The following is a 12,794-nucleotide window of genomic DNA, read 5'->3' as shown; positions in this document are numbered from 1 at the left end:
AGAGAGCGTGCGACTATGTACAGGGAGGAGAGAGCGTGCGACTATATACAGGGGAGGCGAGAGTGTGCGACTATATACAGGGAGGAGAGAGTGTGCGACTATATACAGGGAGGAGAGAGTGTGCGACTATATACAGGGAGGAGAGAGTGTGCGACTATATACAGGGAGGAGAGAGCGTGCGACTATATACAGGGAGGAGAGTGTGCGACTATATACAGGGAGGCTGCAGCGTGTGACTATATACAGGGAGGAGAGAGTGTGCGACTATATACAGGGGAGGAGAGAGTGTGCGACTATATACAGGGGAGGAGAGAGTGTGCGACTATATACAGGGAGGCGAGAGCGTGTGACTATATACAGGGAGGAGAGAGTGTGCGACTATATACAGGGGATGCGAGAGTGTGCGACTATATACAGGGAGGAGAGAGTGTGCGACTATGTACAGGGAGGAGAGAGCGTGCGACTATATACAGGGAGGAGAGAGTGTGCGACTATATACAGGGAGGAGAGAGTGTGCGACTATATACAGGGAGGAGAGAGTGTGCGACTATGTACAGGGAGGAGAGAGCGTGCGACTATATACAGGGAGGAGAGAGTGTGCGACTATATACAGGGAGGAGAGAGTATGCGACTATATACAGGGAGGAGAGAGTATGCGACTATATACAGGGAGGAGAGAGTGTGCGACTATATACAGGGAGGAGAGAGTATGCGACTATATACAGGGGAGGAGAGAGTGTGCGACTATATACAGGGAGGAGAGAGCGTGTGACTATATACAGGGAGGAGAGAGTGTGCGACTATATACAGGGAGGAGAGAGCGTGCGACTATATACAGGGGATGCGAGAGTGTGCGACTATATACAGGGGATGCGAGAGTGTGCGACTATATACAGGGGATGCGAGAGTGTGCGACTATATACAGGGGATGCGAGAGCGTGCGACTATATACAGGGAGGAGAGAGTGTGCGACTATATACAGGGAGGCGAGAGCGTGTGGACTATATACAGGGAGGAGAGAGTGTGCGACTATATACAGGGGATGCGAGAGTGTGCGACTATATACAGGGAGGAGAGAGTGTGCGACTATGTACAGGGAGGAGAGAGCGTGCGACTATATACAGGGAGGAGAGAGCGTGCGACTATATACAGGGAGGAGAGAGTGTGTGACTATATACAGGGAGGAGAGAGTGTGCGACTATATACAGGGAGGAGAGAGTATGCGACTATATACAGGGAGGAGAGAGTGTGCGACTATATACAGGGAGGAGAGAGTGTGCGACTATGTACAGGGAGGAGAGAGTGTGCGACTATATACAGGGAGGAGAGAGCGTGCGACTATATACAGGGAGGAGAGAGCGTGCGACTATATACAGGGAGGAGAGAGTGTGCGACTATGTACAGGGAGGAGAGAGTGTGCGACTATATACAGGGAGGAGAGAGCGTGCGACTATATACAGGGAGGAGAGAGCGTGCGACTATATACAGGGAGGAGAGAGTGTGCGACTATGTACAGGGAGGAGAGAGCGTGCGACTATATACAGGGAGGAGAGAGCGTGCGACTATATACAGGGGATGCGAGAGCGTGCGACTATATACAGGGAGGAGAGAGTGTGCGACTATGTACAGGGGATGCGAGAGTGTGCGACTATATACAGGGAGGAGAGAGTGTGCGACTATATACAGGGAGGGAGAGAGTGTGCGACTATATACAGGGAGGAGAGAGTGTGCGACTATATACAGGGAGGAGAGAGTGTGCGACTATATACAGGGGAGGCGAGAGTGTGCGACTATATACAGGGGATGCGAGAGCGTGCGACTATATACAGGGAGGAGAGAGCGTGCGACTATGTACAGGGAGGAGAGAGTGTGCGACTATGTACAGGGGATGCGAGAGTGTGCGACTATATACAGGGGATGCGAGAGTGTGCGACTATATACAGGGAGGAGAGAGCGTGCGACTATATACAGAGAGGCTGGAGTGTGCGGACTATATACAGGGAGGAGAGAGTGTGCGACTATATACAGGGAGGAGAGAGCGTGCGACTATATACAGGGAGAGAGTGTGCGACTATATACAGGGAGGAGAGAGTGTGCGACTATATACAGGGGATGCGAGAGTGTGCGACTATATACAGGGAGGAGAGAGTGTGCGACTATATACAGGGAGGAGAGAGTGTGTGACTATATACAGGGGATGCGAGAGTGTGCGACTATATACGGGGAGGAGAGAGTGTGCGACTATATACGGGGAGGAGAGAGTGTGCGACTATATACGGGGAGGAGAGAGTGTGCGACTATATACAGGGAGGAGAGAGTGTGCGACTATATACGGGGAGGAGAGTGTGTGTGGACTATATACAGGGGGATGCGAGAGTGTGTGACTATATACAGGGGGATGCGAGAGTGTGCGACTATATACAGGGGATGCGAGAGTGTGCGACTATATACAGGGGATGCGAGAGTGTGCGACTATATACAGGGAGGAGAGAGCGTGCGACTATTTACAGGGGATGCAGAGGTGTGCGACTATATACGGGGAGGAGAGAGTGTGCGACTATATACGGGGAGGAGAGAGTGTGCGACTATATACGGGGGAGGAGAGAGCGTGTGACTATATACGGGGAGGAGAGAGCGTGCGACTTATATACAGGGAGGAGAGAGTGTGCGACTATATACAGGGAGGAGAGGAGCGTGCGACTATATACAGGGAGGAGAGAGCGTGCGACTATATACAGGGAGGAGAGAGCGTGCGACTATATACGGGGAGGAGAGTGGTGCGACTATATACAGGGAGAGAGAGCGTGCGACAATATACAGGGAGGAGAGAGCGTGCGACTAATATACAGGGAGGAGAGAGCGTGCGACTATATACAGGGAGGAGAGAGCGTGCGACTATATACAGGGAGGAGAGAGCGTGCGGACTATATACAGGGAGAGAGAGCGTGCGACTATATACGGGGAGGAGAGAGCGTGCGACTATATACGGGGAGGAGAGAGTGTGCGACTATATACGGGGAGGAGAGAGCGTGCGACTATATACAGGGGATGCGAGAGTGTTGCGACTATATACGGGGAGGAGAGAGTGTGCGACTATATACGGGGAGGAGAGAGTCGTGCGACTATATACGGGGAGGAGAGAGCGTGCGACTATATACAGGGAGGAGAGAGCGTGCGACTTTTATATACAGGGGTGGCTGCAGCCTGCGACTTTTATATACAGGGAGGCTGCAGCCTGCGACTTTTATATACAGGGAGGCTGCAGCCTGCGACTTTTATATACAGGGAGGCTGCAGCCTGCGACTTTTATATACAGGGAGGCTGCAGCCTGCGACTTTTATATACAGGGAGGCTGCAGCCTGCGACTTTTATATACAGGGAGGCTGCAGCCTGCGACTTTTATATACAGGGAGGCTGCAGCCTGCGACTTACATACAGGAGGCTTGCAGCCTGCGACTTATATACAGGGAGGCTGCAGCCTGCGACTTATATACAGGGAGGCTGCAGCCTGCGACTTATATACAGGGAGGCTGCAGCCTGCGACTTTTATATACAGGGAGGCTGCAGCCTGCGACTTGTGTGGTGCAGGGGAGACGAGATCTTGTATACAGAAGAGGGGGGAGGGGGAGAGTGCTCCTTATACAGAGGGGGGGTGACTGCTCCTTATACAGAGGAGGGGGGATAGACATTTCCTGTAGAGGTGATGCTGTCTGTGCTGTGGCTGATGCTGCTGTTCCGGTGAGCTCGGCCGCAGGTTGCTGTGTAGAGCACAGGCCTGTCATTGTTGGGGGAATCTTCTGCCACCAGATGTTGGTCCCAGCAGGGACATAGAACAGATGAGAAGTTGAACGTTGGACATTTCTCCTTTTTAATTGAGGAAAATAATTCCTTTAGCAATTGCAGACACATCTGAACAATATTGGGATCACTGTATCAGAAGGCTGGGAAAGTGACTGATACTAATGAAAAGGAGCTGGAGGGGGGAGATTCAACAAAGTCACATGACTGTGTATAAAGAGCATGTTATAGAGAGGCAGAGTCTCAGAAGCAAGGATGGTTGGAGGTCAGCGATCAAATTGTGGAACAATTTCAGAAAAATATTCCTCAATGTAAAAATTATAAAGAACTGAATATTCCACCTTCTGCAGAAGAGAATATATTCAGAGTCTGGAGACGAGGGACACGGCCCCACAGTATGGAATAGTAGTGATGTCCGGACCCTCAGTCTGCTCTGCATTCATAACCGCATGATCCACTTGTGTTTATTCCTGTGTGGGCTCAGAAATGTGACCAGCAGTCATTGTCTGCGGTCATAGTTCACCGTACAGTAAGCAAATACAGGATCCAGCTCTATCATTTAAAGAAAGACGCCATATAGCAGCACAATGCAGAAACTCTGCCGTCTTCTCTGGGTCAACGTTGAATTATAATGGACAGAGGCAAAATAGAAAACTGTTCTGTGGTCGGAGGAAATCGGTGTGAAAATCATTATGGAAACCATGGATGTTGTGTCCTTTGGACTCAGTAGAGGGACCATTCAGCTTGTTATCGAGAAGAACACTTTAGCCTGCCGTCTGGGGGGGGGGGGGGAAGTGGCAGTGTGGCTCGCCGTCGGGGAGGGGAGAGTGGCGGTCTGGCTTGCCGTCGGGGGGGGGGGGGGGGGAGAGTGGCGGTCTGGCTTGCCGTCGGGGGGGGGGGGGGGGAGAGTGGCGGTCTGGCTTGCCGTCGGGGGGGGGGGGGGGGGGAGTGGCGGTCTGGCTCGCCGTCGGGTGGGGGGGGGGGGAGAGTGGCGGTCTGGCTCGCCATCTGGGGGGAGAGTGGCGGTGTGGGGGGGAGAGTGGCGGTCTGGCTCGCCGTCTGGGGGGAGAGTGGCTGTCTGGGAGAGAGTGGCGGTCTGGCTCGCCGTCTGGGGGGGAGAGTGGCTGTCTGGGAGAGAGTGGCGGTCTGGCTCGCCGTCTGGGGGGAGAGTGGCGGTGTGGGGGAGAGTGGCGGTCTGGCTCGGTATCGGCGGTCTGGCTCGGTATCGGCGGTCTGGCTCGGTATCGGCGGTCTGGCTCGGTATCGGCGGTCTGGCTCGGTATCGGCGGTCTGGCTCGGTATCGGCGGTCTGGCTCGGTAGCTGCATCTTTGATGGTTGGTGCTGCACTCATGCTGAGCATTATGCAGAGGGTGATGTCTGGACGGAGCAGATTTTGCTCTATTTCAGAGAAGTCCTTGTATATTTCAACAAAACAATGGTTACCCACATCCTGCGTCCATCACAGCAGCACCGGGAGGGGACCTGTCACCAATAGAAAACCTTTGCTGCATTATGAAATCCAGCAAAGACCCCGAACTGAGGAGCAGCGAGAATCTGACATCAGACAAGAACAGATCAATGTTCCTCTCCACATCTCCAGCAATTGTCTCCTCCTTTCCCCGACTTTAGGAACTCGTGACCCTCCGCCGTGGTGACCCTCCGCCGTGGTGACCCTCCGCCGTGGTGATCCTGGCCCGGGCATCACTATTTTTAATGTTACGTCTCTGACATCAATAAGTTAATTTTTGCAAATCGAGAAATGTCCATCGTCCGGCTTCTGTTCTGTGTCTGCTGTGCGTATAATCTGGCGGTAGAAGGTTTTCCTGATCATCACTTTCTTGTTTTCTTTACGTCTTCCGCAGCCGCTCAGTTTTCCGGGCATTGTGGTTGTATATAACGATTTGATTTACATTCATTCTTACTTTAGTGACTTTAATTGGAGACGATGATTTAGGTGCGGGCTCCCTGTGTACATGTCGTTGTTGCTGGTATGATTTTGTTGGGGGGGTCCATCCTTAATGACATTACATTGGTCTGTGGTGGCCGCCACTAGGTCCCCCTGAACCTTCCGCTGACCCCCTCCTATCATGGATGAGATGGACCAAGAAGACCCTGCGTCATCCTCCTTCTCCCCATCACTGGACGCGGGGTCAGATATGGGCGTCCTGGGGACCCTCCCTACGATATACACCCTCCTGGTCTCCCGAATTCTCCAGGTCAGTACTGCTTTCTTACTCCATTCATATAGGGCATGCGTATACATAGTGGCGATATAATTGATTTGGGGGGGGGGGTCCGATTACTCCTTCCTATCCAAGTGCATGATTTTTGTCAGATTTTGGCTACAATTCTTGTTGCACCTTCTGCTATAACGTCTCTATATGATGTGATACAATCTACAATCACTGGTGCGATGGTGGAGGGAGGATTGCTGTAAAGTGCAGCCGAGGAGCCGTGTGCCTCCTGTGCAGCATTTACCAGTGTAGACTACAGTGGAAAGTAAACAGCCCGGTCTCCATCTTTATTTAATGGAAATGGGTCACAGTGATTTATTTGCAATTATTTTTGCAGTTTTGTTTTTTTTTTTCTGTACATCTTCAAAAAGGTTAAGGGAAAAAAAAGTCATCGTCTGTCCGTAAAATAGGTGATAACTTACTCAGGTCCGACTGCTGGGGTCCGCGCTGATCGGCAGATCAGGGATCTTACCCTATATACTCGAGTATAAGCGGAGGCCCCTAATTTTAGCACAAGAAACTTGGAGAACGTATTGACTCAAGTATAAGCCTAGGGTGGTAAATGCAACATCTACTGATACATTTCAAAAATAAAAATAGATCCCAATAAAATGTAATGTGCCCCATCTTTGTCCTCTTGTAGTAAGGTGCCCCTCCTTTGTCCTCTCTTGTAGTAAGGTGCCCCTCCTTTGTCCTCTCTTGTAGTAAGGTGCCCCTCCTTTGTCCTCTCTTGTAGTAAGGTGCCCCTCCTTTGTCCTCATCTGTAGTAAGGTGCCCCTCCTTTGTCCTCTCTTGTAGTAAGGTGCCCCTCCTTTGTCCTCATCCTTTAGTAATGTCCTCATTCCGGTCCCAGTCTTGTCCCCTATTATGCCGTTGTTCACATATATATATATATAGATATATATATATATATATATATATATATATATATATATATAGACACAGACACAGACACAGACACAGACACAGACACAAAAAATATTCTCACCTGTCTTCTGTTCCTGTGGTGTCCTCTTACCTGCTTCTTGCAAATCGCACATAGACCCCTCTATCATCGCGTCTGGTGCACTAATGGCCGCCGCTACCATCAGCACTTTACTTCAGTTGAATGCTTTGTGACGGCACAAAGCATTCAACTACAGTAAAGCGCTGGTGACAGTCCTGGCCACAATCATCGAGGGGTGCTTTTTGCGGAACGCAGGCACATAGACCCCCTCCATGATTGGGGCTGCTGCTGCCATCAGTGCTTCACTGCAGTAGAATACTTTGTGACGCCGCAAAGCATTCAACTGAAGTAAAGCGCTGACTGCAGCGACGACCCCGACCGTAATCATGAAGGGGTCTGTGCCTGTGGTCCGCAAGAAGCAGGTAAGAGGACACCGCAGGAACAGAGGAGAGGTGAGAATACTTTTTTGTGGGAACCTCGCTTGAGTACAAGCCAAGGGGGGCGTTTTCAGCATAAAAAAAGGTGGTCTGAAAAACTCTGCTTATACTCGGGTATATACAGTATATGCCTGTTAGAAAGGGAAAGCGCACATGCCTGACCTCAGCTCTGTGTATTCCCTAGCCGGTTTCTCAGCGCTGCACTGGACTTTTCCCACAGCCCCATAGAGAATGATCAGAGCTGTGGTTGGCATCTCCAGATTCCCCGTTCTGCCGATCGGTGCTGGTACCAGAGTTAGGACACCATTCAATTTGTAAACGATCATCTTTTCATCACATGGGGGATAACGTGGATATGGACGTCTCACCCGAGCTGCTGCTTCGCTCTGTTCCCAGCATGAAGACCTGAGGAACCAGTCATTTTGAGTTAAAATTTCATATTAAGCCTTAAACCCGAAGTGTCCTGGCGTTAAATGTGCCATATTTATAGAGAGTTGTGCACCCCCTAATAATCGGGCTGTTTTATAGAGTATCTGAAATCTGTGCCATTGGCTCTTATGGTTGGGTGTTGTGGACATGCTCAGTGAGCTGTGCTGAGGTCATTGCGCAGAGAGGGATGACCATGAGATGACTTCTAAAGAACCGCAAGTGTCAGACTTAGAGGTGTCGGAGGGAAAACTGCAAGATTTCAAGATTATTAATTAATATAATTAGAATGAAGTCACCCCCAGAAAACAAAGACCTAAAACAGAATTGAAGTAAAGCTGATTTTCTTATAATACCTTTTTACTTTATGTATTTAAAGGGATTATTCAGGAATGAAATGAAAAATTTTAATCTGGTGGGGGAAAAAAACCCCCCAACAATATTTATCTTTCTGACCCACAACAAATCCTTTATAGACTTTGCTTGCTTCTCCGCCAGCATCGGAAAGACAAAGCTGCGGGAAGTCAGGACTTGGCAGCATCTGGACGGGCACAGCGGGTGACCACTAACTTTTCGTGCACCATCCCGAGATGTTTTTAAGAGATTTTTCCTGAGCAACCCCTTTAAAAAGGTTTTTGTTTTGTTTTTATTTTTCTTTTACATTTTACTCATGATGGGGGGGAAACTGCTCACCTGCTGCCTAAACTGTGACCACCCGCAGTGGCCCCTGGGTGCCGTGTCCTCTCTGTGCAGCCATCTGCCCACATGGGTTCACCACCAATGTTCTACATTCAATATTAGTGAAGCTCAGTGTTCTTATCTCTCCGAATCCTCTGGTGCTTTCTATGCGGATCTTCTCGTTACCCCTGTTACTGACACCAGCTCATTTTGCCAGTGTCGGTAGCAGAGGTAATGGCTGATCTAGTTAATTTTAGAGAAGATTGTACATTTTTGCACTTTGTATAAAATATTCGGCATTTGCAACTATGACTTCATGACTAGATTTGTAAAGCTCAGTATATATATATATGGAGATCCTGGCGGTGCAAGGATTCTTACAGGCAACCATTCCTCAGAAACAAGTATGTAACTCCGCTCTTCTCGGGATGAAGAAATTGACACTTTGGCGATTATATGGGCTGTCCGAAGTCAGTAGAAAGGTCTGGGGGAAGCCGAGGTTTAAGCCAACGTTTCCTAAACGCCAACAGATCAGGATTTCGGTAGTATTGGATCTGATGGATTTATTAGCCAGGCTTCAGAAATTGCCACCTAAAGAAATTCTGATCTGTTTCGGAACCGCGAGGCTTGGAGTTTGGGACACTGGTTTAGGCGCCGGGGTCATCGACCAGCGCCACTTCACTGGTTGTAAAGCTATAACTCCCAGCGTGGCCCGAATGCCTCCGCTGAAGGATCGCAGATTACGGAGTTGGTGTCGTATTAATCTGTTTATTCTATTGTGTCTCGTCCTGTCCGTAAGGATTTACCTTCATAGATGCATCTCTTGACGTTTCAGCTCATGACGGCTCTGCCCGAAGATCTCCAGCCCGGGCCTGACTTCCATGGCGTGCACTGGGAGCCGGTCATCATCGCCTTCTTAGTGGGACTTCTCTCTTTCTTGGTTTTCTTCTGGAGAACATGTCTCTCGGTGAGTAAAGATCCGACGTCTGCAACCTGACAAACGACTTCTCTCTGCCCCGAGAGAAAACCATACGGTGGAACCTTGGATTGAGAGTGTTTTGCAAGACAAGGAAAGCTTTTTACAAATGTGTAACTTGGTTTAAGAGCAATGCTTTGCAATAAGAGCAAATACTCGCCGTGCACATGTCCGGTTCTGTCCTTTCACCACGCTCTGACCCGCTCTGTAGGTAACTTTCTGCACATGTATACAGTATACCATTGTACAGTACAGTATATACCATATAGCATGTCTATCAATTTGCATTTGTGGATACAGTATTGTACTTGTGCAGCTAACCAGTGTAGCCCATTGCTTGTACTGTATTCTGCCGGTGGCTCAGTGGTTAGCACTTCAGTCTTGTGGTGGCTCAGTGGTTAGCACTGCAGTCTTGTGGTGGCTCAGTGGTTAGCACTACAGTCTTGTGGTGGCTCAGTGGTTAGCAGTACAGTCTTGCAGCGCTGGGGTCCTGGGTTCGAATCCCACCAAGGACACCGTCTGCAAGGAGTTTGTATGTTCTCCCCGTGTTTGCGTGGATTTCCTCCGGGTACTCTGGTTTCCTCCCACACCCCAAAGACGTACAGATAGGGACATTAGATTGTGAGCCCCAATGGGGACAGTGTTTCTGATGTATGTAGAGCGCTGCGGAATATGTTGGCGCTATCTAAAAAAAAATAAAGATTGATTTTATTTTTTTTTTCTGCCGTTATTTTGGGGAGAATACATTTGGGGGGTGTTTTTTTGTGTATTAGAATAAAGATTATCCTATTTATACAGTGTAATCTTGGATTACGAACATAATTGGTTCCGGGAGTTTGCTCTTAAACCAAGTTATTCTTATATCAAAGCAAATTTTCCCATAGGAAATAATTGAAACACAGACAATTCGTTCCACAACCCAAAAATTTTGACTGCATTTATCCAAACTTTTTACAGTAATACAAAATGTACTATATTTAAAATTTAAAGTACAATGATACATATACCGTACAGTAAAAAAGCAAATTATACGGCAGTTTAGCTTACAATAAAATTGGTGTGTGGGAGGTACAGTATAAGCAATGTGCTGCACTGGTTAGCAGAAAGAAAGTACAATACTGTCTCCATAAATGCAAGTTGATAGACATGCTGTATAGTGTATATACTGTATACAGTACATATGGACAGAAAGTTACCTCCAGAGCACGGTGAAAGGACAGAACCAGAAGTGTGCACGGTGAAGATTTCCTCTTATTGCAAAGCATTGCTCTTAAACCAAGTTACAAATGTGTAAAAAGCTTTCCTTGTCTTGCAAAACGCGCTCAAACCAAGTTACTCTTAATCCAAGGTTCCACTTGTACATAATTTTTCTCTCTATACTGTACCTCCCGCACCCCAACAATTCTATTGTTAGCTAAAGTGCAGTTTAATTTGTTTTTTATAAGTTTTATTACTGTACAGTATTTTGTATTAGTGACTGTAATAATTGTATGAGTACAAGACATTATTTAGTATTACTATAATAAGTTTGTATAAATACAGTAAATATTTTTGGGTTGTAGAACGCATTGTCTGCTTTTCAATTATTTCCTATGGGAAAATTCGCTTTGATATAAGAGTAACTTGGATTAAGAGCAGACTCCCGGAACCAATTATGCTCCTAATCCAAGATTACACTGTATAGGCTAATGACCAATTCACTTGCACAGATGTCTGCCGATCATCAAGATACCAACCATAGTCCCTATGTTTGGCTGTAGTCCCTGTGGTCGGTATCTCATTGATGGGCAGACGTCTGTATAGTAAATTGGTCGTTGGCATACAGCTCAAACTGTGTGGGGATGAGTGGATCGCACACAGCGAAACAATTGTCTGCAGCACATCCCATGTTTACGAGATCTGCTGTCGACAACTCTTCCCTTTCTGGCCCCATCAAGGAGGCGTTTACTCATTTATTGTCTGATGGCTGCCTCATGAACAGGTGTACTTACTATCGTTCATTCAACTAAGTATCTACCTATATGAAAAAGACCTTACAGGGTGTCCCCATATTACACATTTGATAGGAGCAATTCCTACTTTTGGAAATGTTCCTATCAAAAGAATGGCGGTCCTGTGACCCCCCCCTGTTCAAAGCAGCCGCTTCTCTCTTAATGGCATAGGAGGGTGCGCTCCGCACTTTTCGAAACGATCGTAGATTTCGATTAAAGCCAAGGGCCACAATACCCTCTTTCTCTCCAGGCGTCCTTCACCTATTGGGAGACCATGACCCTGATTTCGTGGTGAGCTGCTTTCTCCACGTCTTTGGGAGTTGAGCAGAAAGCAGAGGGCTGCCATTTTTCTTCTTATTACAAGTGAATCTGTTTTTATTTGCTTTGTAATCTGAGAGCAGCATGATGTTGTGCCGAGGCCTTGATTCCTGCGATGTGTCGCTTACTAGGCAATGATTTGCTCTTTCATTTAATAAAACCAGTGTTTTTATCAACAAGAGCTTATCACTAGTGGACTACTTGTCTTGTGCCTCCTACTCCAACCCCGCCCCAATCACTGATTGCACAGTGTACACAGAAGGCTGCCAATCGGAGGTGTGGGGGCGGGGTTATGCACAGCTCAGCATTCCAAGATCCACAGGAGAGAAAACAGAAATTCTATCAAAATGACAGCATGCAGCCCAGCAAGTGACACATCACTGGAATCAGCGTCTCAGCCCCTACATCATGCTGCATTAAAAAAAATTGCTAACCGGTTCCCTTTAAAGAGGTTGCTTTGAATTAGTGAACAGGTATCAAAACCCCCCATTCTCTTGACACGTGAGGATCCCAAAGGCAGTTGTGGTATATGCAGGGCCCGGAAGCGGCGTGATCTCATACACATCACGCTGGAAGCTTTTCTTAGCTGCCCGGTAATCTCATTTGGCGAGTGTCCCCTTTCACTCCCGGCCGGCCGCCCCCGCAGTCCTGACCTTTTGTAGATGCTTGTAGTGTCAGGGGGACGTATAGTAACACGTGTGATCTGTTCTCTTGCAGGTGAAGAGCAGAATGTACCAAGGTAACGCTTCCCCCATTATCTACATCTCATGTGTAAATCTGTTGACCTTGAGCCGTGTGGCTGTGCTGTGCTGCATCAGCAAAAACCCGGCTCTGTGACCACGCAAGGGCTGAGCTGTTTGCACTTTTGTAGCCTTTTTTTTTATCTCTGCTGTTGTTTTGGTATTTGTAGTTTACAGCAGCGGCTGCTAATGGCTTGGGTGCAATTTAAAGGGAAGGTGTCATAAAAAAAAAAAAATTCAGTAACTGAA

The 12,794-nt window shown here is 48.1% G+C and overlaps 1 protein-coding gene across 1 annotated transcript in view; it reads left to right on the top strand.

Moving 5' to 3' along the window:
- MIA3 (MIA SH3 domain ER export factor 3) overlaps nucleotides 1-12,794 on the top strand; it is a 198,828-nt gene that overhangs the window by 43,894 nt on the left and 142,140 nt on the right. The window contains exons 7-9 of the mRNA XM_075341433.1: nucleotides 5,875-6,015; nucleotides 9,356-9,487; nucleotides 12,523-12,544. Of these exons, the coding sequence (XP_075197548.1) occupies nucleotides 5,875-6,015; nucleotides 9,356-9,487; nucleotides 12,523-12,544 (295 nt within the window). The remainder of the gene's footprint in view (nucleotides 1-5,874; nucleotides 6,016-9,355; nucleotides 9,488-12,522; nucleotides 12,545-12,794) is intronic.

This window comes from Anomaloglossus baeobatrachus, chromosome 3 (genome assembly GCF_048569485.1).
Source record: "Anomaloglossus baeobatrachus isolate aAnoBae1 chromosome 3, aAnoBae1.hap1, whole genome shotgun sequence".
NCBI classification, from domain to species: domain Eukaryota; kingdom Metazoa; phylum Chordata; class Amphibia; order Anura; family Aromobatidae; genus Anomaloglossus; species Anomaloglossus baeobatrachus.
The sequence above is the reverse complement of the archived record's forward strand: the minus strand, read 5'-3'. Positions and strand labels throughout refer to the sequence as shown.